Source organism: Sinohyriopsis cumingii, chromosome 1, assembly GCF_028554795.1.
Source record: "Sinohyriopsis cumingii isolate HCF-2022 chromosome 1, ASM2855479v2, whole genome shotgun sequence".
Classification (NCBI taxonomy): Eukaryota; Metazoa; Mollusca; class Bivalvia; order Unionida; family Unionidae; genus Sinohyriopsis; species Sinohyriopsis cumingii.
The window spans coordinates 146,984,893-147,011,833 of NC_142961.1; the positions used below are offsets into that span (position 1 = coordinate 146,984,893).

General features: G+C 35.9%; 1 protein-coding gene across 1 annotated transcript in view; it reads right to left on the reverse strand.

Moving 5' to 3' along the window:
• Positions 1 to 4,214: 4,214 nt before the first annotated feature.
• LOC149808111 (spindle assembly abnormal protein 6 homolog) overlaps positions 4,215 to 26,941 on the reverse strand; it is a 60,529-nt gene continuing 37,802 nt past the window's right edge. Inside the window, exons 14-16 of the mRNA XM_089973506.1 lie at positions 24,077 to 24,193; positions 19,281 to 19,429; positions 4,215 to 12,853 (exon numbers count right to left, since the gene is read on the reverse strand). Of these exons, the coding sequence (XP_089829632.1) occupies positions 12,640 to 12,853; positions 19,281 to 19,429; positions 24,077 to 24,193 (480 nt within the window). The 3' untranslated portion in view covers positions 4,215 to 12,639. The remainder of the gene's footprint in view (positions 12,854 to 19,280; positions 19,430 to 24,076; positions 24,194 to 26,941) is intronic.

Genomic DNA, 26,941 nt, shown 5'->3' on the forward strand with positions numbered 1-26,941 from the left:
ATGTGCGTATATAAACAGAGACAACAAATATATTAGTCGGAGTTTAATAAAATATATGACAAAATTCAGCAAGCCTACCTATTTTTTTTATATAGTTTATTTTTAAAGATATAAAGTTAATATCACTCTTTCTAAAGGTATCATCATGTAATGGTTGTACATGGGGAGAGCGCATTACCGATCACCCTTTTCGGCATAAAAAAATTAACAACATGGTGAAATGCCTAGTGGTTAATGATCATTATAGTAGTAGATCATTATTTGTCTACTACTTTTTTGATCTGCTATAGATCAATGAGAGTGTATCTATTGAACGACAAATATGCTTAAATAAAGTTCAGGCATGGGCAGAAGATAACGGTTCAAATTTCCGAAATCTATAACTGTATGCACTTCAGTCTATTGCATAGAATTCCGCATAACCCAGATCTCAACATTGACTGTTCTCTTTATCGTGCTGTGGAGGAGACCCATTTTTTTTTTTTTTTACTGTAGATTAACATGACATTCGCGTATTAGTTACCTCAAGGACAAATGTCGAAAAGCCCCCGATATAATTAATACTAGTCGTACAAAACAAAAAATTGGGGAATCGATAGGAAGGTCCTTGACAGTTATTATTCCAATTATTCTGATTATTTCGAGCACTGTAATTCCAAAGAAATAAATTAATCCTTCTCAATATAACTGAATAACTTCCAAGACCGGTAGTACTACTAGGAATGCATAATTCTCTGTAATAATTCGCGTCTATATAAAACGGAGTCGTAGTTTCAGACATGTGAAAATCACATACTTCTTCTACACTGGTTTCAACCAGAAAGCAAGATCATACGTTAATCAATACAAAATTAGGCCAGCCTCGACTTTCAGAACTCATTTCTTGAAATTTGATAACGTGATGTTTACCTGGATTTAATGGTACTACTCAACCATGAAACCCATGAATGAATCAATTTACACACTATACAAGAACTACTCGTCTTTAATGTGCAAACTTAGGATCTACGGGGAAAATTAGTATTTAAAATACTAACTAATTAACCCGTACTAACTATAATGATAATAAACATTATATAGGTATACATAACATGGGGAAATTATAAATCTTAGAACACAATATATATATATATATATATATATATATATATATATATATATATATATATATATATATATATATATATATATATATATATATTTCAAGTGTTAGAAGAAAAAGCAAACATGTTAACCTTTGACCTCCATGAACCTCATCTGGTCCATCCCTTTTCAAACTGTAAAATTTATTAGTGACATCTTAGGAATAATTGTGGTAAGTTTCATGTTTCTGTGTTTCAGCATAACAATGGTTGCTATGTTGAGAAAATGCAATGTGCATTTTTTACATATCTCACTTTTCATCATAAGGGAGGTGGGCTGAACTTGGGTGCGACTTTGCTACCAATGAATACTGTTCTGTGGGAGAAAAACCATAAGAATTATTCAAATGGAACTTTTTGGTGCTTGCGACTTAAATGTTTCAGCTTTACAACCAACACTAAATCATAAAATAATAATACCTACGTGATCGCTATAGGGCTGCTCTACAGATAGTATGAACTGCCGAGAGAGAGAGACTAGTGTAAGGTGAAGCTGTTTTCATTTGCAACATACACAATGAAGAGAATGTTGGCATACCTCTATGTTACTTTCATGTACTGCGGCAGAGTTTTTTTGGATATTGTACTTGTAGAAATTGTACATGATCTAAGCACGCGGCTAAACAAAATGTTACATTGTGCTCGAAAAATCAGCCTGAATTAGTCTAAAGTACAGAGTCTACAGCAGTTATTAAAACAGAGAAAATTAATTTCGCCAGACTAGACAATACCAGCTTTTGAAAGTGCAATGAATGAATTTCCAAATTCTTAAAAGCCCGGGAAATGAAAATGATCAAGCACAACTAACAGTTTTTTGGTAGACGCAGACCTGAAATAAGGGCAAGCTGTATACTCTATAATCCATATTACACCCATCAATCATCCACCAAAATAAAAGGAATTCTGAGTTCTTTTTACAATCAATAAGATATACAAGGTACTTTTTTTAAATAGCTAGTAAAATGAGTGAGGAAAACGGGAAATTGTATTTCTTTGAAAACTGAACTCCGTGCAATATATCAAAACAGTAGACTGCCACCTTAGGATAGTAGGGAAGTAGGGACTCCATCCTAGAATAGTAGGGCAGTAGGGTTTAACCCCATCTTAGGACAGTGGGGTAGTAGGGTATAACCCACCTTAAATGAGTTACAGGATTCTTAAAATTGTTGCATCCAACAACACAACTAGTTTTCAAGGTTGCATCACACAGTAACAACACTATACCATCACCACCAAAAGCAATAAAATTGCATGTACAATTTTGTTGTGGATTGTTGAACACAGGTCAGAAATTTGTCATTCAAGTCATATCAATACAAAAAGTTGCAAAATGTTTTGTTTCCAACTGTACATAACATACAAATTATATAATTTCAGGTCCTTTCATTCAACCTTGCAATACCTTCATCTGGGAGACCACTGCCATCTAGCAGTAAGAAGCATATCCAGGAGTCCATTGCTGTCTAGCAATAAGAAGCATGTCCAGGAGTCCATTGCTGTCTATCAATAAAAAGCATGTCCAGATGTCCATTGCTGTCTAGCAATAAGAAGCATGTCCAGGAGTCCATTGCTGTCTAGCAATAAAAAGCATGTCCAAGAGTCCATTGCTGTCCATCAATAAAAAGCATTCCCAGATGTCCATTGCTGTCTAGCAATAAGAAGCATGTCCAGGAGTCCATTGCTGTCTAGCAGTAAGAAGCATGTCCAGGAGTCCATTGCTGTCTAGCAATAAGAAGCATGTCCAGGAGTCCATTGCTGTCTAGCAATAAGAAGTATGTCCAGATGTCCATTGCTTTCTAGCAATAAGAAGCATGTCCAGGAGTCCATTGCTGTCTAGCAAAAAGAAGCATGTCCAGATGTCCATTGCTGTCTAGCAATAAGAAGCATGTCCAGGAGTCCATTGCTGTCTAGCAGTAAGAAGAATGTCCAGGAGTCAATTGCTGTCTAGCAATAAGAAACATGTCCAGATGTCCATTGCTGTCAAGCAATAAGAAGCATGCCCAGGAGTCCATTGCTGTCTAGCAATAAGAAGTATGTCCAGATGTCCATTGCTGTCTAGCAATAAGAAGCATGTCCAGGAGTCCATTGTTGTCTAGCAGTAAGAAGCATGTCCAGGAGTCCATTGATTTCTAGCAATAAGAAGCATGTCCAGGAGTCCATTGCTGTCTAGCAGTAAGAAGAATGTCCAGGGGTCAATTGCTGTCTAGCAGCAAGAAGCATGTCCAGGAGTCAATTGCTTTCTAGCAATAGGAAGCATGTCCATCCTGATGACTCATCTCTGTCTTTCATAGAATTTATTTCATTATTTCCTCCATTTAATAGTACATGTTCTATAGTTACATTTACACCTGCAAGCAGATGCTCAAAAATTGGGTGTACTATTTTTTTCTTCTTCAGGGCCATTAGAAAGTAAGCATTGTTTTTCCCCTGAGGTATCACTAGTCATGATATGGTGGAATTTTATAATTCTTGCAGATCAACTTAAATTATTTTCCAGTGTTATTTGATTGAAATGCTTCATTGTTATGTAATGGTATTTTTACATATTTGACTACTTTAAAATTCTTTACAAGCATATGAAGTACAAGATTAAGGTAAGATAGGTGAAATCCTTAAACTGCTGGGTTGAAATTTGGTTATATAACCCACATTATTTTATAAAATTTGGTTATATAACCCACATTATTTTGTCAAATTTGACATTGTCTCTAGTGGTTCATAATCAAAAACTTCTTAATAGCTCAATGGTGGAGGTCCATACACTTAATGTCTCACTGGATGGAGGTCCATACACTTAATGTCTCACTGGGTGGAGGTCCATACACTTAATGTCTCACTGGGTGGAGGTCCATACACTTAATGTCTCACTGTTTAGAGGTGCATACACTTGACAAGGATGTGTTCTACTGACAGTGGACACAGGCATGGTATCAACTCCAACTGAAGATCACTCTTTAGGATGTACGCATGGGTCAGGTGTTTGTGTACGTGTCCTAAATACAAGTGCTACAACAATACCATTTTATCTGATAAAGCTATGAAAATCAAGAAGAAAAAAAATACAAAGACAAATTACATGTAGACAAATACTTCTTTACCATTTATTTTCAGTATGTGCTATTGATTCAATAAAGACAAATAGTAACAGTATCACTAAAATATCACAATTTAATATTTATAGGTTACTGCATTTGTATGGGGAAATATGAACAAGTGTTTCGGATGGAATACTGCACAACCTTGGGAGTGCAGTATATCCATCCAACAAAACGAGATCATATTTTCCCATACAAATGTAGTAACCTTTTTATTACATGCTCATTTTCTTATTCTACCTAAGGCTTAATTATATAAACAAAAAGAAATACAAGAAACAAAGTAACTGAATGTATGCCGTATTCCAAACTAAATACACAAGCGCAGATTCTTCATTACACAACAACATTAATGTGCACATAACTCCACTGAGATAAATCTGAAGTGAGTTGCATGCTAGACATAACTTTTGAAAGAAAATGGCGTTTTGGTCTACTTAAAATTGAAATTTAAATTCATACTGTGAATGAATGCGCATTGCAATAACTTTTCCATTTGATCTGGAATGAATATATTTTGCTATTTTTGTTGATTCTATGAAATTTCGTGATTATGGACAGGATTCATCTGTGCAAATTCTACATGAAATACATTGGATTGAAATAGCAAGGGAAAAGTGTGTTGATATCTGCAAGTGTGTTGTTGTTCTGTCATTTAATATTTGAAATCAAAATGTGGGAAAAATATGAACTCTTTCAATTGCAATTATCAAAAAGACACAATGGAATTTAATGTTTATTGCATTTTGAGTGCAGTAAGGAGAATGTAATTGCACTTGGAATAAAGTCAAAATTACATTACAATTTCAAAATGTGTAATCAAGCTTGAGAACCCATGACATGGCTCATGTAATTCGGATTTGCAGAAATAAGAAAGGAAATTCAGGATGTAAAACTGTAAGTATATTTTTTGCCATTCTTATTACTAGCTAAAGAAGACAGTTTATGCCTTGTCACCTGCATGCTATTTGTAGGTACCCAGCAATTTTATGAAACCTGGCATCTCCCGCCTAAATCTGAAACGCTGTATCCAAAAAGTTAACGCAGAATGTAGCAAAGCAGCTGGTATGTGGCAGTCCATGAAACATCTGCTTTAGTTCATTCAGAAACAAATGTAATCAACCAAAACATAAACCACCATCTATGTGAGTGAACATGATTTGTTTACAAAAAGTGCTGCCCATCTGCATCCATTCTTTGGTTACATGAGAAAGCAGTTCCTTTATGAGTGCAATATGAAGTTGTGCGCAAGTTCAGTATCGTAAAATACTGAATGATTCTGACAATGCAAAGTTAACGGAGAAAGAAAAATGAGCATATAATAATAATTCCTAATGAATTATAAACCAAGGAGTGCTGCAAGGGTTGCTGTGTGTACTCACTTGTAAGCCATGTCCAACTGCAAAACAAACTACCCTGATCTGCAATCACATTAATGTGCCAGCAGATCAGGATCAGTGTTGTTTGTCCTACTGTTTATTCCTAACTGCAAAGACCCAGATCTGCCAGCACATTATGCAATGGTAGATATGGGTCTGTGCAGTATGCTGTTAGATGTGACGTATCAGCAAGTAGTCCGAGTGTCCTGACTCCTGTCACCTCATTTTCGGTCTTTGTTTTCACAATAAACATTTTGAGAAGTTTATGTTGTTTTCATTTCTTTTAAAACATTACTTGACTTTCTTTATATGTTCGATTTGTTTTCCTACAGCAACACTAGAAATGGTGTACTGTTGATATCACATGACTGTATGACCTCTGATGTCACTGACATGTAAATTTCGAGATTTGTATAGTCACATGACCAGGAATGCAAATGGCCAGATCCAGGTCAAATTTCAGCAACGATGAACTTTAGTCTTGTCTGTCAGCGGATTAAAGACATGACAAATTCTATGTTCACAAATTTTGAGAAAATAAATCTTATTGCTATCAATTTCATGCAGGTATATCTCAATGAAAGGTCATTCAAGTTTGCTGGGCTGGCTAGTAAGCAGCTACCCCATGCCAACAATAAATGGTGTCAGCGAATTCCAACCTTTCGATAGGGAATGGACTCTGACCCTACACCCCAAACATAAATGTCCAAATATCAAAAATGGGGTGACAAGGGTCAGAGGAATCTCGGACTAATCAGCAAGTATAGACAGTAAGTATAAAGTAAATGAAAAGTCTTTTATCTGAGATTCATCACAAATTACCTATATTTCTGTGAATAACAGGTGACAGGTTTGCATCAAATTACCCATATTTCTGTGAAGAACAGGTGACAGGTTTGCATCAAATTACCCATATTTCTGTGAAGAACAGGTGACAGATTTGCATCAAATTACCCATATTTCTGTGAAGAACAGGTGACAGATTTGCATCAAATTACCTATATTTCTGTGAATAACAGGTGACAGGTTTGCATCAAATTACCCATATTTCTGTGAATAACAGGAGACAGATTTGCCTCAAATTACCCATATTTCTGTGAACAGGTGACAGATTTGCCTCAAATTACCCATATGTCTATAAAGAACACATTACAGATTTGCCTCAAATTACCCATATTTCTGTAAAGAACAGCTGATATTCATTTCAAATTACCACTATTTATGTGATGGACAGGTGACAGATTAATTTCAAATGAACCCTATTTCTGTGATGAACAGGTGACAGATTCATTTCAAATTACCCCTATTTCTGTGATGAATAGGTGACATTCATTTCAAATTGCCCCTATTTCTGTGATGAACAGGTGACAGACTCATTTCAAATTGCCCCTATTTCTGTGATGAACAGGTGACAGAGTCATTTCAAATTACCCCTATTTCTGTGATGAACAGGTGACAGATTCATTTCAAATTGCCCCTATTTCTGTGATGAACAGGTGACAGATTCATTTCAAATTGCCCCTATTTCTGTGATGAACAGGTGACAGATTCATTTCAAATTGCCCCTATTTCTGTGATGAACAGGTGACAGACTCATTTCAAATTGCCCCTATTTCTGTGATGAACAGGTGACAGAGTCATTTCAAATTACCCCTATTTCTGTGATGAACAGGGAACAGATTCATTTCAAATTACCCCTATTTCTGTAATGAATAGGTGACAGATTCATTTCAAATTACCCCTATTTCTGTGATGAACAGGTGACAGATTCATGTCAAATTACCCCTATTTCTGTGAAGACCCACCAAAGTTTAATCAGTATCTGGACTACCTTATACATATGGATTGATTCCCTTACTGACAATCATACCAAAAGATGTATGAACCGTACACTTTGGGATGTTGACAATATCACGAATGTGTTTGCTTTTTTTAAAAATAAGAAAAATGACATTTTGAGTAAAGTACAATACCAGCATGCAATCTTTTGACATAAATAGGGCAATATTTTTATATAATTTACACTGATCTCATTACCTTGAGGCTCAACCCCTAAAAATGTATAACCAATGTAGATATGACATTCTATTCACATGTATTTGAGAAGTGTTTTATTGAAATGATATTTAGTTTTCTCACAGGGGCATGGCTTAATTAAAGTTCTTGCAGGAAAAATTAGCATTTACAGATACAGCACTTATAATATCTTTGCACACAGTCAGTCTCTACAACAAGGCTGGAATAGAAAACTTTGGAATTCAGTTTTATCTGATGTAACCATGTGGTATTTTGTCTCCAGTTTTATTGGTGTTTGTCTCTATACTGATATGTAAGTACTTAATTCAAATGATTTTCACTAAGATATCAACGTGCTTTCAATAGTGCATGCAATAATTTAGATTTCAAAGCCATGAAGTTCAGGAATTTTGGAGCTATGTAAAAAGTGCTTCAGGGTTAGTATGAAATCACACTGAGCTATGTTAATTCAGCATTTGATTTCTGCCATATTATCCTATACCACAAAAATGTCGATATTCAGATCTGTCTATAGGAAACATTTTGTTACCAGCATTATCTCATACAGACATAACCTTGGAGTAGTATTGAGAAATAGAACATGCAATGCCATCCAATTTAATCAGTCCAGTTCATGTACTGTATATACTCGCTTATAAGACCAATTGCAAACTGCACAGACCCAAATCTACTGTCATATAATGTGCTGGCAGATCTTGATCAGTACAGTTTGTCAGGAGTAATCAGTACAACAAACAACACAGACTTGATCTCCATGCACATTATGCTAAGGCAGATCTGGATCTGTATTGTTTGAAGTTTGACTCAAACTTATAAACGAGTATATACAGCAGCACCTGGAATGAGTCCCTAATTAATTTTTTTCTTCACCTTCATGTTTAATTTGTCTATAGCTTACAGGAAATAAATCTGCAATAATAAACATTATAGGTTAAGTTTATCTTACATGCAAACTGGAAACATGTTCATTATAAAGAAACAGTGGAAAGAATTTCAGAAAATCGCTGAGAACTTCACTGTCACTAAAGTGTAGCGACCAATATGTACAGGTGTGGTGTCTGATACCTTATTAATACCTAACAATGTTTTACTTGTCTAAGATACTTTATAATTTCTAACTTATTTGTTACTTTGAATAAAATAATTTAACCCAATCACCCTACAGCTGGATAATACCAACTTGTGTTGACAATAACATTACATAATTGCAACACAGATTTATCTTGGTTGACCTTTACATATTTACCTGCAGTCATACAGGTATATGAGAACAAATGGTTCTTCCTTATCTTTATTTTGTTTTAAGTAACTAATGAAATTTAACTTCATCACTGTATGGGTTCTTACCCATACTTACAATATTCATGTATATTACTTCTTGATGACCCCTCCAACCCATCTGGCTATCTGCACTCACACCTAACAATGTAAAACTTAAATTGTGTTAACATTACCATGGGTACTGGGCATAGTCTGTACCTGATATACCTGTTGACAATATCAGAATCGGTACAAGATATACATGCTGACAATACCAGAGTCTGTACACAATATACATGCTGACAATACCAGAGCCTGTACCTGATATACATGCTGACAATACCAGTCTGCACCTGATATACATGCTGACAATACCAGTCTGTACACAATATACATGCTGACAATACCAGAGTCTATACACAATATATATACTGATAATACGAGTCTGTACCTGATATACATGCTAACAATACCAGTCTGTACACAATATATATGCTGACAATACCAGAGTCTATACACAATATATATACTGACAATACGAGTCTGTACCTGATATACATGCTGACAATACCAGTCTGTACACAATATACGTGCTGACAATACCATAGTCTGTACCTGATATACATGCTGACAATACCAGTATATTCATGATACACTTGTTGACAATAACTGAGTCTGTACCTGATATATCTGTTGACAATACTAGAGTGTGTACATGACACTCTTGTTGACAATACCAGATTCTGTACATGATATGCTTGTTGACAACACCAGTCTGTACACGATATACTTGTTGACAATACCAGAGTGAGTACATGATATACTTGTTGACAATATTATGTGATAGTCTTGGTTCATGCTCCTTCTGAAAATAAGACATCCACAAAATATTTTAAAATTTGTGCAATGAATGTTATATCTTGGCTGAAATGAGTGATAGACAAATACAACTGATGTATAACAACTGCAAAAGTGTCGATCACCAAAATGTGCCTAAAGACAAAGAAAAAATCCCTGATACATCATGGACATGTATTTCAAACACAACTTTCTGTGCACAATACTTGGTGGACCTTACAAATAACATATATTTATAGAAATCATTTTTAAATTACATATTATATATTAATTTCAGTACATATGTATGTACAAGTAATATGTGCACAATTTCATGCTTAATTACAAAATGTGTATGCATTGTATGCAATTATAATACAAGACCAATGTGATGATGTTCATAACGACTAGACATACACATTATGAAAAACAAGTGCCACCTAATCAGTGAAGAAAAAACAAACAATTAACCAGCATTCACTTCAAGGTGCTCCTGTACTGACAAGATTAACAGAAGAGAAGAAATGCATAGCAACTTGTGATGTATAGTCCATGGAAGTTTCCTAAAGCAACTTGTAATGTATAATCCATGGAAGTTTCCTATAGCAACTTGTAATGTATAGTCCATGGAAGTTTCCTATAGCAACTTGTGACATATAGTCCATGGAAGTTTCCTATAGCAACTTGTAATGTATAGTCCATGGAAGTTTCAAAGCATGAGAAGCTTGTTTTAAGTGCTTTTAATTTATTACTGTTAAGAATATCAAAATTGGGTATGACTCAAGACAGATCCTGACTATAGTTGTCAATGCTTGTACTTAAGAGGTATCATTTCATTAATTGAGCCAATCGGCTCTTATGGTATCCTACTGTAGTTCCAAAGAAAATAAATTGTTGTTGTTGTTGTTGTTGTGGGGTTTAACGCCATATTTCAGCACAAGATAGGCTATACATGGTGGCCAGTATTAATGGTGGAGGAAGAACCTGGGAAAACCCCAGAAAAAACCACTGACCCACGAGAAGCTACTGGCAAGCTTTCTCACATACCCACATTAGACGATTCCAAGACTCGAACCAAAGCAGACAGGGGTGAGATGGCAGTGATCGTAACGGAGAGCGCTTTAGACCACTTGGCTACTCGGAGCCCCAGAGAAAATAAATAACATCTTTTAAAAATATTTACCTGGAGACCTACTGACCTGTGAAGCCTGTTAATTTTAGAGAAAAAGTACCAGATCAAAGTAAATCAAAAATAAAATGTCTAATGGACTGAGCCTCTCATCTTTGGTGTAAGATGACAAAGCATATAGGTGTGATTTGTCTTGCTTGGAAAAAGTCACTTTCACTAAAAGTCTGGTCATTTCACACAAATACAACTATTTGCAGAATGATGTATGACCTATGTTAAACATTTATATTCAGTCCACATTGTTGCAAAACAAAATTAGTATAGTCCTGGTGTAGGTTTACAAATAATTAATGAACTGTAATTCAGGCCCCAAAAAATGTGTTTCTGGTTGGTCAACCATGTCTGTTTTTCGTTGCCAACCATAGCACTTTTTTCCCCCAAGGTAAAACAAAAAGGTGGAAAAAAAAGTTCAAAAAGAAAGATTGCAGAAATTGATTTGTGCATCTAATTGAGCTAGTTTAGCCCAGTACCAGAAGCACTTAGTACATTATATATATATATATATATATATATATATATATATATATATATATATATATATATATATATATATATATATATATATGTGTGTGTGTGTGTGTGTGTGTGTGTTTTAAAAGAAAAATTACATACCTACCCTAATTTTAAAAACTGATACATCAGGAAATACATATATATTTTGTTTTTTGCTTCATAACTCAAGAAGAGTAAAAGAGAGTTATGGAAATATATCAAGAAATCAAATAATTTAGTAATACTTTAATGACATACTTTCATGGCAATTGGGGGGTGGGGGATTCTTCTCCTGGGGATGTATTTTCAAGTACTGGTCATGACTAATAAAAATCCCATAACCTGAGACCACTATATTTTGGTAGAGTGGGAAGTCTAATTAAATGAGAACTCTTTAAGGGGAAAAATACTATCAGTGTTGAATACCTGTATGCATTTTAATATCACCAAATGCTTGTTTGTTTGTACTTGAAACATATACTATAAACTTTCAGGAAAAAAAAACCCAATTAAAATTACCTTTTAAAAACATTACCTAACATAAATACAATATCTTTCCTCCTTAACAATGACACAAATTTGTTCAAGCAAGACATATGACCAATATAATCTACCTTTTCCTAAGGCTGATCCAAATAATGGAAACAGTTTCAATATTTGTCTAATTTACTGTATTCCTTGTTGTGTGTGTGTGTGTGTGCAGTGCTTTATGGCACCTCCGCACAACAGTGACAATGAAACCAACAAAAGGTTATGTTCTGAAGATTCAGAATTTAAGATTCACCAATTATGGTCGCTTATCTGCAGGAGTTTAGCTGTAGGTAAGACATGAATACCTATCTACCAATGACATAGTCCAGGAATGATAAGTATACCTATTAACCAATGGTGTAGTCCAAGCAAATGCTAAAAAATGAAGTACTATCATTTTATAAGGTATGAACGGTGATGGATCTCATTTCATTAGTGTTAGTAAAATTATGACTTGTGTATTTAATTATAAGGCAGTCTCACTAAAAGGCAGTACAATCTATGGTTCCCATGGAGACTGCATTATAATGCATGAGTACTGTACCATGACACTCAAAATATGAATACGTCATCCTCACTGATGGAAAATATAGCATATAAGTTACATTCCTACTGATGCACAACAATTTAACAAGTCCTTTTGCATTAAAACTGAAATACAGTTATATAGCAGTTCATCAGGAGCCTTTTTGTCCAGGGAAATAAGCAGAGGCAAGAGGCGGCTGTGCATGAGATGCCTTGGGTACAATAAGTTGCTGGTTTAGTCGTATGCTCTGGGATGGTCCAATGACTGTCTGTATCACTGGAGGAGAGTGACTATTGCCGACAAGTCCACGCACAGATATTGCATCATCCCGCTTCTGAAGGTACTTGGGGTCTAGGGGTGGATCGCTGAAACAAAAACCATTTATGTAAAGTATGAATATTTAGCATTTGTGTCATTTTCCTTCACTGATTATAATATTATACAAGTTGCTGATAAGGAACTTGTAATTTAGCAAATATACTGAATGTTACTGTCTGTTGTGACCTACAATGCAGTAACAGACACATGCTATTACATTTATTTTGTGATATGTTTTCAGATGTGTATTCCAACTTTAGAGATAACATTTCTTTAAAAAAGACAATACAAGTTTTGGAGCACAATAGGTTTCTTAGATATTCCTTACCAAACCATAATACATTTGGGGAACATTCAAATCAGGCCTCTCCAGCCAAAAAATGTGTTAACCACATCATTTGGTTTATGTTAGACATAAACGTGCGCACTCTTCCTGGGATGTAAATGCAGAGGAAGAATGGGAAAAAGTGCTTTTATTACAATTAGGTAAGTATTATTGAAGAAACACTTTACTTCAAAATTTAGCTTCTTCTTGAAGATACATTATCCGACCATAAAATAACAGAAGAATAAGTGTCAAATGGAGTTACATCACCTTATCCTGGATCTGACACAACAATTTCCCCCAGCAAATCCAACTGATGCATATCATTATGAAGATGATGAGTGACCTGGGAAGGAAGCCAACTGAGCTGCTGATATAGGTCTCCCATGGTCAAGTTGTGCACTTTGTTCAGATGCTATGCTGGAGGTAACTGGCCTAAACTAATGGGATGATCTGTTGAAGAAATTCATATTGTCTTATGTTCATTCCTTGTGGATTCAGTAAATAACCCCATGGATCCAGGAAGAAAAAAAACCTCTCTGTAAATACTTTCCCTTGATTTGTATGAACAAGCTGGATCATCCTTTTCTGATTAGCTCAAAACATTTCTGGTACCACTTTAATGCCTTGAGTGGTATCACTTTAATGCCTTGACAGGTACCACTTTAATAACTCAACAGGTACCACTTTAATGCCTTGACAGGTACCATTTTAATGCCTTGACAGGTATCACTTTAATGCCTTGACAGGTATCACTTTAATGCCTTGACAGCTACCACCTTAATGCCTTGACAGGTACCACTTTAACATCTTGACAAGATCCTGAAGACACCCTTGGGATGAAGGGTACAAAGAAGTTGGTGGTTTCAAAATGAAAAGCTGATTTGTCTTGGGCAGGAAAAATGAAACCTAGGGCCACCATGAACAAAAAACTTAACCATTGTGGCTGAATTGTGGAAGGTTTGGGTGAACTGAAAAGGCATGAATTTTATTGTTCTAACTTAATGCCAGGGTGACTAGAAACCAGGTCTTACCCCTAAAAATTGAGTCAGTAAGGCTTCACAAAGTTATCTGATGGGTAAATTATCCAACCATATCAAAACTACCAGCATGTTCCATTTGGACAATGGGTCAAGGCCTTCAGTTGTGACAAATCAAGACTGGCAAAGAGGTTGTAGTGATCTTTGTTTTGGCCTGTGTTCTCCATTCCATTCTGGCAAAACAAGTCAGATATCATGGAATGGTAACCCTTGATTGTGATCAGAGCTAACTTGTCAAAAAGGCATAGGAGGAAGTTAGCTATTTAGAGCTCTGTATTAGTGGTAATCTGCTAGCTCAAATCTAGTACATTCCCATTTGGACTAGTAGTTTTCATAATTTCAATAGTCCAATGGCTAGTACATTCCCATTTGGACTAGTTGTTTTCATAATTTCAATAGCCCAATGGCTAGTAGATTCCCATTTGGACTAGTAGTTTTCATAATTTCAGTAGTCCAATGGCTAGTACATTCTCATTTGGACTAGTAGTTTTCATAATTTCTATAGTCCAATGGCTAGTACATTCCCAATTGGACTAGTAGTTTTCATAATTTCTGTAGTCCAATGGCTAGTAAGTTTCCAGTTAGACCAGTAGTTTTAATAATTTCAACAGTTCAATAGCTAGTACATTTCCTGTCAGACCATTAATTTTCATACATTTAAAAGTCCAATGGCTAGTAGATTTACTAACAGACTAGTAGTTTTAATAATTTCAATAGTCCAAAGGCTAGTAAATTCTTGACTAGTAATTTTCATAATTTCAACAGTCTGGTGGCTAGTTAATTTTGCTATGTATCTGGCGTTGTTTTATGGGAAGAACTAGTGAAGATTCAACATACAAGTAAATTTCTCAACCTACTAGTTTCTCTGGCTACAAAGAAATTTAAATAAAAATCAAAGACTGCATGAAAAAGGCACATTCAGTTTTGTTACTAACCCAGATTGCAGCTGGTTTAAGTTCTTATCATAAATGGGCAAAATCCAAGTGGCTTAGAACCAGAATTCAAGTACATAATCCTTTTGACAAATTATATATACAACACACATTTGAACTAGTCTAACTTTCCACTGACGGTTGAAATCAGTCCTTCTCCTGATGTGCTGTGTTGTCTCATGCTCTTACTGTAGACTAATGTCTGGAAGTGGATTTCTTTTCATGAGCACTTTAGTGGGTTGGTTCTTTCCTTTTTTTTTCTAGTCCCTCTTGGGAAATGAATGCAGGGCTCTGGACTGACAGACCTGCAAGATGGTTACCTCTTTGGTGGCCTGTTTCCTGACTTGCTCCTTGAAACAGAAGATCTGATGATTGTCGTGTACGATTTCTTAACAATCTGGATATGGTAAGGAATACATTTCTCTCTGTGTGTGAACTGGAGTTAGATGGAAGCAGCTACAGAAGTGGACAGTCAGTCTTGCTAAGTACAAAAGCATTATCACTGATTGCAAACTTGTCAACAACCTTTAATAAATCTGGTTTAAACAATATCATTAAAGGCAAATAAAGAGTAATTATTTTTGTCTTCTTCAACACACATCTCATTGATTACCTAACTTTTAATGAATTAAGTCATTTCACTTCATGTACTTTAACTATGCAAATTGCCAAAAGGGTCCCCCCCCCCCACCAAGGATTCTTTACCCAACATGACTCCAGTCAATTAAGTAATCTGTGCCAGGGTGGTTCTTATCTCCGGCTGACTTACCTTTTAATCTGGAGATGAGTTTTCCATTAGCAGTAGGCAGGGCCAGTTTGTTTAATGTTGATACCGATTACGACAGTAGGCAGGGCCAGTTTGTTTAATGTTGATACCGATTACGACAGTAGGCAGGGCCAGTTTGTTTAATGTTGATACCGATTACAAGCATATATCACAATGTCAATGTCTATCTTTATTCTTAATTTTACTAAAATTACTTAAAATCCTTCCTTCCTTTGAGAATCAAAGCTTGTGTTTTTCATAATATGACACATTTAACCATGATGGCAGGTATGAGGACAGTGTATACCATGAAGACATATACAGATCACTGTACCCTGTCCTTGTGACACTGGGTATATGCCATGAACACAGATCACTGTACCCTGTCCCTGTGACACTGGGTATATGCCATGAACACAGATCACTGTACCCTGTCCTTGTGACACTGGGTATATGCCATGAACACAGATCACTGTACCCAGTCCTTGTGACACTGGGTATATGCCATGAACACAGATCACTGTACCCAGTCCTTGTGACACTGGGTATATGCCATGAACACAGATCACTGTACCCAGTCCTTGTGACACTGGGTATATGCCATGAACACAGATCACTGTACCCAGTCCTTGTGACACTGGGTATATGCCATGAAGACAGATCACTGTACCCAGTCCTTGTGACACCGGGTATATGCCATGAAGACAGATCACTGTACCCTGTCCTTGTGACACTGGGTATATGCCATGAAGACAGATCACTGTACCCAGTCCTTGTGACACTGGGTATATGCTATGAAGACAGAAAAATGTACCCAGTCCTTGTGACACTGGGTATATGCCATTAAGACAAAAAACTGTACCCAGTCCTTGTGACACTGGGATTACGCCATGAAGATAGATCACTGTACCTAGTCCTTGTGACCTTGGGTGTGTGCCATGAAGAAAGATCACTGTACTCAGTCCTGGTGACACTGGGTATATGCCATGAAGATAGATCACTGTACCCATTCCTAGTGAGCTTGGGTGTGTGCCATGAAGAGGACCACTGTACTCAGTCCTGATGACACTGGGTATATGCCATGAAGATAGATCGATGTACCCAGTGCTTGTGACCTTGGGTGTGTGTCATGAAGAAAGATCACTGTACTCAGTCCTGGTGACACTGGGTATATGCCATGAAGATAGATCAATGTACCCAGTCCTTGTGACCTTGGGTGTGTATCATGAAGAAAGATCACTGTACTCAGTCCTGGTGACACTGGGTATATGCAATGAAGAAAGATCGCTGTACTCAGTCTTGGTGGCAATGGATGTATGTCAAGATTGTAACAGAGTATGCCATCAAGACTGATGACTGTACTCAGTCCTGGTGGCATTGAATGTTTGCTGAGACAGTACCAGAGCTGGAGTGGATGAGGGGCATGTGGACATCTGGTCCTGAGGTTCAGTACTGGCTCTAGAGTGACATGGAGCATCACAGCCGGTACTGGGAAGTATGTGCAGTGATGGGTTGTACAACACCAGTACATGTCAGCTGCCATACCATGCAGGTACCAGTGAAGCAGTTGATTCAGTGGCAAACAGGGCAACAGTAGCATTGCAGTCTTGGGGGGTGCGGGTTGTGATACTGGGCCTTTTTGTTTTTGACTTGATCTTGGAAGCTTTTGGCAGAAACCATCACCCATCTGTCCTCCTTTGACTGAGTGTGAATGGTTTATTAGGATCTGAAATATACCTTATTCAGGTCAGTTTATCCCATTTATTGTCAACTATAATTCAAACAACAAAAAAATGGCACATACAATCAAAAACATCATGAATCCCACCAGGTTTACAATGAAGTGGATGCAAAGAGATGGGATAAATGGCAAGAAAATTACAGAAATGATCTAGTTACTGAAAAAGAAACATTTACTTTAATAATAATACAATACTGTAAATACTATTGACCACTGGGTGTAAATACTTAAAAAATAAATGAATGAAGTGCAAAATATTCATCTATGATGAGAACAGAGTGAAATTCAGTAAACAAAAAGATAGTATACTTCCCCATGATGAAAAAACTAAAACAGCAACGGCATAATGAGGCTTCTTACAAGAATCATGACCAGATACAAGTTGCAAAATGCCAATGATGGGTTTTGACTTCTGTCTTGGCCAGCTGATGAAGAAGTTTATGCATTACATATAAAAACATACCTAAAAAAGGTGGTTAAAGTCTTTTTTATTGTCTGTAAGACCTATTATCAAACCAAGGCATTTGCACCTTAACCTGGTATGGAAGCCTTGAGTTGACTGAGATGTGCATACCTCATGTCAATCTCCATCCTCATAGAACCAAGGCCTCTGGAACAATGACTGGTATGGAAGCCTTGAGCTGACTGAGATGTGCATACCTCATGTCAATCTCCATCCTCATACAACCAAGGCCTCTGGAATAATGACTGGTATGGAAGCCTTGAGCTGACTGAGATGTGCATACCTCATGTCAATCTCCATCCTCATAGAACCAAGGCCTCTGGAACAATGACTGGTATGGAAGCCTTGAGCTGACTGAGATGTGCATACCTCATGTCAATCTCCATCCTCATAGAACCAAGGCCTCTGGAACAATGACTGGTATGGAAGCATTGAGTTGACTGAGATGTGCATACCTCATGTCAACCTCCATCCTCATAGAACCAAGGCCTTTGGACCAATGACTGGTATGGAAGCCTTGAGCTGACTGAGATGTGCATACCTCATGTCAATCTCCATCCTCATAGAACCAAGGCCTCTGGAACAATGACTGGTATGGAAGCATTGAGTTGACTGAGATGTGCATACCTCATGTCAACCTCCATCCTCATAGAACAAAGGCCTTTGGACCAATGACTGGTATGGAAGCCTTGAGCTGACTGAGGTGTGCATACCTCATGTCAATCTCCATCCTCATAGAACAAGGCCTCTGGAACAATGACTGGTATGGAAGCATTGAGTTGACTGAGATGTGCATACCTCATGTCAACCTCCATCCTCATAGAACCAAGGCCTTTGGACCAATGACTGGTATGGAAGCCTTGAGCTGACTGAGATGTGCATACCTCATGTCAACCTCCATCCTCATAGAACCAAGGCCTTTGGACCAATGACTGGTATGGAAGGATTGAGTTGACATGAGATACACATCAATATAAACCCCATTTCAACTTCAACCCTCATAAAACCAAGGCCTTTGGACCAATGACTGGTATGGAAGCACTGAGTTCACATGAGATGCACATCAATATAATACGTGATGTCAACCTCCACCATCATCAAACCATGGCCTTTGGAGCAATGATTGGTGAAGAAGCCTTCAACTGACATGAGATGTGATAGGAATCCTGTTATATAACAATGTCTTAAAACAATTTATGCCACTCACTTTTCTTTATCCCCAGCTGAATGGGCTGATCCTGGTGAGCTATGAGCACTAGTGGGGCGAATCTCTTCTGGAATGGGGGGTGGTTGACCATGCTGGTTAACAGGCTTAGGTAGCGCACTCTTCTTGGGATTTCCCGGGTTATACTGAACCTAAGATAATAGTAAGAGGTTGATAATCACTGTGACAAGCAACAACTTCACAACCATTGACACCTCATTAACAATGCACAACAAAAGTTTGAAAAATTATTTACCTGGACTAGTTTCAACAAGAGGCCCAAGAAAGCATACCACTCTCCTGTAATTGACCAAAGTAAGTAGTGATATCACTTACATATGTAATTGATAAATGTAAGCTTGTGTAAACAAATTCATTCATGTAGCAATATCACTTACATATGTAACTGACCAATGTAAGCTTGTGAAAGCAAATTCATTCAAGTAGTGATATCACTTACATATGTAATTGACCAATGTAAGCTTGTGAAAGCAAATCCATTCAAGTAGCGATGTCACTTACATATGTAATTGATAAATGTAAGCTTGTGAAAGCAAATTCATTCAAGTAGCGATGTCACTTACATATGTGATTGATAAATGTAAGCTTGTGTAAGCAAATCCATTCAAGTAGCGATGTCACTTACATATGTAATTGATAAATGTAAGCTTGTGAAAGCAAATTCATTCATGTAGCGATATTACTTACATATGTGATTGATAAATGTAAGAGTGTGTTAGCAAACTCATTAATGTAATGAAACTGGAATGGAATTAAAAGTCTGAAGCATTCAGCTGCAACAATGTATATTAGGCCTAACAAGACAAACTGGATTGGTTGGTCAGAATACAATCTTTAAAAACAGATTTTTCTCCTCCATTTACCAAAAGCAAAGCATGGTTGCATTACCAAATTATTTTTTTGTGAGAAAATACCTTGCCAGTGTTATTGAACAACATGATGTTTTATCAAAGTTAGATAAATCTTCTCCATTTAATTATTTAAATTTGATATAAATTCCTGTAAATTTGAACTTAACATAATTAGCAAAATAATACACAAAGGTAGCCATTATTAAATCATTGTTTTAAGTCCATGTTCAGTATGTTCTAACAGCATTATGAAATCATTTTTTTAAGTCCATGTTCAGTATGTTCTAACAGCATTATTAAATAACTGTTTTAAGTCCATGTTCAGTATGTTCTAACAGCATTATTAAATCATTGTTTTAAGTCCATGTTCAGTATGTTCTAACAGCATTATTAAATCATTGTTTTAAGTCCATGTTCAGTATGTTCTAACAGCATTATTAAATCATTGTTTTAAGTCCATGTTCAGTATGTTCTAACAGCATTATTAAATCATTGTTTTAAGTCCATGTTCAGTATGTTCTAACAGCATTATTAAATCATTGTTTTAAGTCCATGTTCAGTATGTTCTAACAGCATTATTAAATCATTGTTTTAAGTCCATGTTCAGTATGTTCTAACAGCATTATTAAATCATTGTTTTAAGTCCATGTTCAGTATGTTCTAACAGCATTATTAAATCATTGTTTTAAGTCCATGTTCAGTATGTTCTAACAGCATTATTAAATCATTGTTTTAAGTCCATGTTCAGTATGTTCTAACAGCATTATTAAATCATTGTTTTAAGTCCATGTTCAGTATGTTCTAACAGCATTATTAAATCATTAAGTCCATGTTCAATATGTTCTAACAGAATTATTAAATCATTGTTTTAAGTCCATGTTCAGTATGTTCTAACAGCATTATTAAATCATTGTTTTAAGTCCATGTTCAGTATGTTCTAACAGCATTATTAAATAACTGTTTTAAGTCCATGTTCAGTATGTTCTAACAGCATTATTAAATCATTGTTTTAAGTCCATGTTCAATATGTTCTAACAGCATTATTAAATCATTGTTTTAAGTCCATGTTCAGTATGTTCTAACAGCATATTTTGAGAAATAAACACCTAAATAAATGTCATCCCACTACTGTTACAAAGAACTGTGAAATTGTTGTCTGTTCAAAAGATTCAGTAAATCTAAAATTTGTTAGTTTTAAATAAATTCTGTTTTAATGTCAAAGTATTTAAAGGGTTGGCATCCAGAAAATTGGTGGATCATAGCAATTAAACCTAGAAGTGACTCAGAAGAAAAGTGTACTGGGTTATTATCCATCTGTTTTTTTAATGAAGGCCCAAAACAGCAAATATCAATGTAAAATGTGTGACTTATTACATTTAATATATGAAATGCCATAAAATAACTAATATACATGGACTTCAGTTTAATCCTTAAAATGTATTATTTTGTTAATATATTTAACTGGTATTGAAATTTAAGTATTCTTTATTCTAACATAATTCTGCTATAGCTTTAAATTTTTCCCAAAGAATGAACTCTCTTCACAACAAAACCCATGATTCTATATGGATCTAATCTTAGGTTACTTCCCTTGCTATAATATGCAATATGCAAACTGTTATTTTGGACTCCATATTCAGTCATACAGATGCATGATTACAAGATCAGTCATACAGATGCAAGATCACAGATCAGTCATAAAGATGCAAGATTACCTCATTAATATACGTGGATATTGTTCATTATCGAACCCATCCAAGATCTTGATCATATAAGCTCACATTTCAAGTTTGATCAAAAAAATCTGATTAGAGATATGAGTAAGAAACTCAGCCAATCAAATGCAAGACCAACTAATTAGTGCTCATTATCAAGCTCATCTGAGATCTTAATGATAAAAGCATATATTCCAAGTCTGATCTAAACTGAATCAGAAATGACCGGCAAAGGAGTAACATGCTCAGCCAATCAGATGCATGGTCACCTCACTAATGAGTGTGGCTCTTATGCACAATTCAATTTGTTCAAGGGCTTAATGATATAAGAATACTCTCCAAGTTTGATCAAAACTGGATCAGAAATATGGCCTCCACAGTAGTAATGAGGCTAACCAATCATATGCAAGATCTCCACATTATTATACATGAATCTCACTCAATATCAACTTGTTCCAAAATCTAATTATAAAAATCCATAATCAAAGTCTGATTGAAATCAGATCAGAAGCATGGAATCCAGAGTGGTAACAGGTAATTGTTACTGAATGGGTAATTGATGGGCAATGCACAAGAAACCAAGAATTCTTGTAGGCTGATAATTTAAGAAAAAGATACAATTACTTGATTCCAGATTAGTGAATATGACAATGTAATAAAATATTGCAAAAGGGATTTTAACACTATTTTTAAAAAATCTTTGTAATTGCATGTTACCTAAGAAGAAACATGTAATAATAATAATAATAATAATAATAATAATAACAATGATTGTGTTTTTGTTGTTCTTCTGGGCCATTCTCAGTGCAATATAGTCTATACATGGCAAAATAATAACTGGTGGAGAGAAAACCAGGAAAAAAACCATTAGAACTGCTGACCCATGGGAAGCTAATTGCAAGCTTTCTCACATACACACACTGTTTGAGCCAGAGACTCAAACCCACATGGACAGAAGTGAGACTGCACTAATCGGTAAAGGTGGACACTTTAGACCACTCAGCCACCCAGGGCCCCAATACAATAACAGTCAGAATTTTGAATAGTTTTTTTAATGTTACAATATAAGTTGCAATTAAAGTAAGTTTTGAAAGTATTTTCATCCAAAACCAGTCGAGCCATATATTATTTATCCCATTTATTTACTTCAAATAATAATGATGATTATTGTTATTGTATTGGGGCCCTGGGTGGCTATCTTTCTGAGAGAAAACCATGGTACAAAATAGTATCAAGATACTCAAAGAGACTTTACACCATGGTTTGCTCTCAAAAAGATAAATAGAATATGTTTGTAAAATTCAGAGATCACCATGCTTAAAATAAACTGGCTCTAGAGTGACAAGGAGCATCACAACTGGTACTGGGAAGTATGTGTAGTGATGGGTTGTACAACACCAGTGCATGTCAGCTGCCATACCATGCAGGTACCAGTGAAGCAGTTGATTCAGTGCTGGCATGACTGGATGAGAGTCGTGGCAAACAGGGCAACAGCAGCATTGTAGTCTTATGGGAGGGTGTGGGGCACTGGGCCTTTTTGTTTTTGACTGGCAACCTCTCAGCCTTTTCATGATTGTGACATTAAAAAATTGCTTGCTGGCTCTCTTGCAAGATCTTGACAGCTTTGGCAGAAATCATCACCCATCTGTCCTCCTTTTACTGAGTGCGAATGTTGTTTATATGATCGGAACAACACCTCATTCAGGTCACACAGATGGGATGATTATCTTAGCAACTCAAACCTTGTACATACCCCAAATTTTAAACAGATGGTACCATGTAATTATAATGGAGCCTCCTGATAAACATAAATCTTTGTCATGCATGAAATCTTTCCAAATATATTTAGAATTTTGGTTTTGATTTATGCAAATTTTGGCAGGGAAATCCATGAATCTAAATACTCATGAAAATATATTTTTTTATCTTTTTCACAAAAACACCAGTATTTAAACCACCAAAACATGTATTTCATTCATAAAGTGCCATTATCTCCTACGTTAGATTTTGTTCACTTTTAAGTGGGCCTTTTTGCATTGCACTGATAGCTTGGAAAGGGAACAAATTTCCTCACCACTTTAGTGCATGAACCAGTCTGATTCCAGGATTCCAAATACATTTGGAAAATTGTCATACCTGCATGTTGGCATAAATCAAGAAAAAAGATAAATTAATTCATAAATAGGCTCAGACATGGGTATCATCCTCTTACCTGTGGTGGTCGATGAGGGTTAGGGTATGGACGTGGTACACCCACAGCCAGGGCATGGTTAGGAATATCATGTAGGTGGGATCCTGTAGAACCATAGCTAGACCCACTGAAGTTGTGCTGTAAGAAAATAAAAATTACCATGTAAATATCAGCAAATAATTTTACTGATGATGTCCAACTATGATTGAATATAGTTAGAATCTTACTAAAAAAAGTAAATTAATAATATCATCGACCATTTCTCATTGCTAATCTTATCTGATATTTTACAGCAAAAGAGTGGCCCTGAGTGGCTGAGTGGTCTAAAGCATTCTCTGTTACGGATCACTGCCATCTCACCTCTGTCTGCATGGGTTTGAGACTCGGATTTGGCCAATGTGGGTATGTGAGAAAGCTTGCCAGTAGCTTCTCGAGGGTCGGTGGTTCTTTCCGGGTATTTCCCAGGTTCTTCCTCCACCATTAATACTGGCTGCCATGTACTGCCTATCATGTGCTGAAAAAATGGCATTAAACCCTACAACAACAACAACAAAAGAATTTTATATCAGATGTGACAATTTCTGTTTCATGCTGAATGCTTACTTGTATCATATATAATTTTTAACAGCTGAACCTGTATTGGTCACTGAATTAGTACAGAAAACTATTTATGTGGACAAATCTAGATTTAAAAAAATGTGTCTCTGTCCTGCCAAGCAGCACTTCTACCAATTTTTGCAATTTCATGTTCTTGTCTACAAAAATGACACTAAGATTTGAGTCACTTAAAACCATTGTACTCTCTGTTATTCACAATGGACAATAAACCACCACCATTGTCACTGCATTTAAGTTTTCTCAAAAACCTAAAACAGCATTCTCATTATTATCCTACCATCAGCAAATATCATGCGTCCTGTAAACAAAAGTACATTTAATACAAAAGTAGTCGGACACCAACATTTTGATAAGTAAGATCTTATCTACATTTAATACTGGAAAAATACTTAGGAGTAAAATGCAAAAAAATGGAAATTGGGTCAAATATATACTGGGGTGCAGAAATCAAGTTGTCCACAGACAATTAAAAAGTTTACATGTCTGTAGAAAACACCCTGTTATCCATATTGTCATAGTTAAAAAGAATAGTGGAACTGTTAAAATTATTTACTTTTATTAAGCTGCACCATTTTAATGCGTACAGTATGGATCTGTGATATATAAAGTATACTAGGTATTTCAACTTGCTTAATTTCAGTACTTTTATGGTCAGGGTTTATAAACCTAACAAGACTGCATTCTTGGTCTAATAGCATCTGAAGGGATGAACATGAATTTAGCTCTGGATACTTTATCCGTAACATTTTTCAGCAGGACATCAGATGTTGATGAGATCTATAACGCAGTTCCATTGATGGGACCAGTTCCAAATTCAATTCCATTTTTGATTGGAAGCTCACAAAGAAATTCAGTCTGAAAAACATTTTCTCTATTTTTGCTGTGGCATACACTGTGGCATAAACTGTGGCATACACTGTGTTAAAAAGCTTCTTACAACACTCAGTTTGGCTCATATTGTATTTTATGATCACTCTGTCTAAATCACCCTCAACGTCTTTTTTCTAAGATTTGGCTCTTACATTATCAAATTTTCATTCTATGTAATGTGTTTTGCACCTTTAGAGTGTGTTAACGGTGTCTTTCCCCATGATAACGTGTGCTGCAAACTGGTTTATCTGCAGATGAGCAGTATCTCTAACCCTACTAGTCTGACATTTTATCAGTAAAATATGATGAAATCTGTGACAACATGAAATAACCTTATCTGACATTTTATCAATAAAATATGATGAAATCTGTGATAACATGAAATAACCTTATCTGACATTTTATCAATAAAATATGATGAAATCTGTGACAACATGAAATAACCTTATCTGTACTATAATATTAAGTATCGTAGTACAGATAAGGTTGTTTCATGTTGTCACAGATTTTGTCATATTTTATTGATTAAATATCAGACTCCTGTGCCCTAATGTATATTACAAGATGCGATTTTATTTGATTTTCATTGGTCTAGAGCCAAAGAAACTCCTGCAGCCAAGAAACTTTGAACACCTGTTTTCTCTTTTTATTGTATTTTCTGTCATAATCAAGTTTAGATTTAGCCTCTTTTGTTGACTTTTCACTCAACTTTTCACCATTCTGCCAAAGCTTTACATGGAAATGATCTATCCAGATGCATTCCCAGGAAAATTCATTGTAGTTGTGCATAACAGTTTAAAGGAGAACAGTGAGTGGTTCAAACAGATCTTCAGGGAAGCCCTATCCTCCAGCCAATGAAATTCATTCTGATGTAACCATTGAAAGATATCGCCTAATCTGGTACTGTCTGCTTCCACTGGTTGTATCCACAGAAGGTGTGGCTGATATTAGTCCTAATCAATACATTTCAGCACACACTATGTAAATATACAACACACCCATACGGTACTTGTTGGTATTAGTATGAATGGTGCTTGTGTGCTCAGACAAAATTGGAACTACTGCCCTTCCCAAGTTACAGGCCACAATTTACTTGTCCATGGACAAGTAACCATGCAAAAAGCTGCTCATCTGTAAGAACAAATTTCTGACTTGGACAATACAGACAATTGATTTCTGACTTGGACAATATGGACAATTGATTTCTGCAGCCATGATACAATATGAAAAAATACTGTCAAGTTCAAAATGAATAATGTTATACAATCAAACCTGTGTTTACAGAACAAGTTAAAAAGGAAAACCTTTGTGGACCAAACTCCTTACTTTATTCTTATATTTCATCTCTGTATAATGGTTACCTATCCATGATTGGACATCATTGCGTGTTCCCTTCAG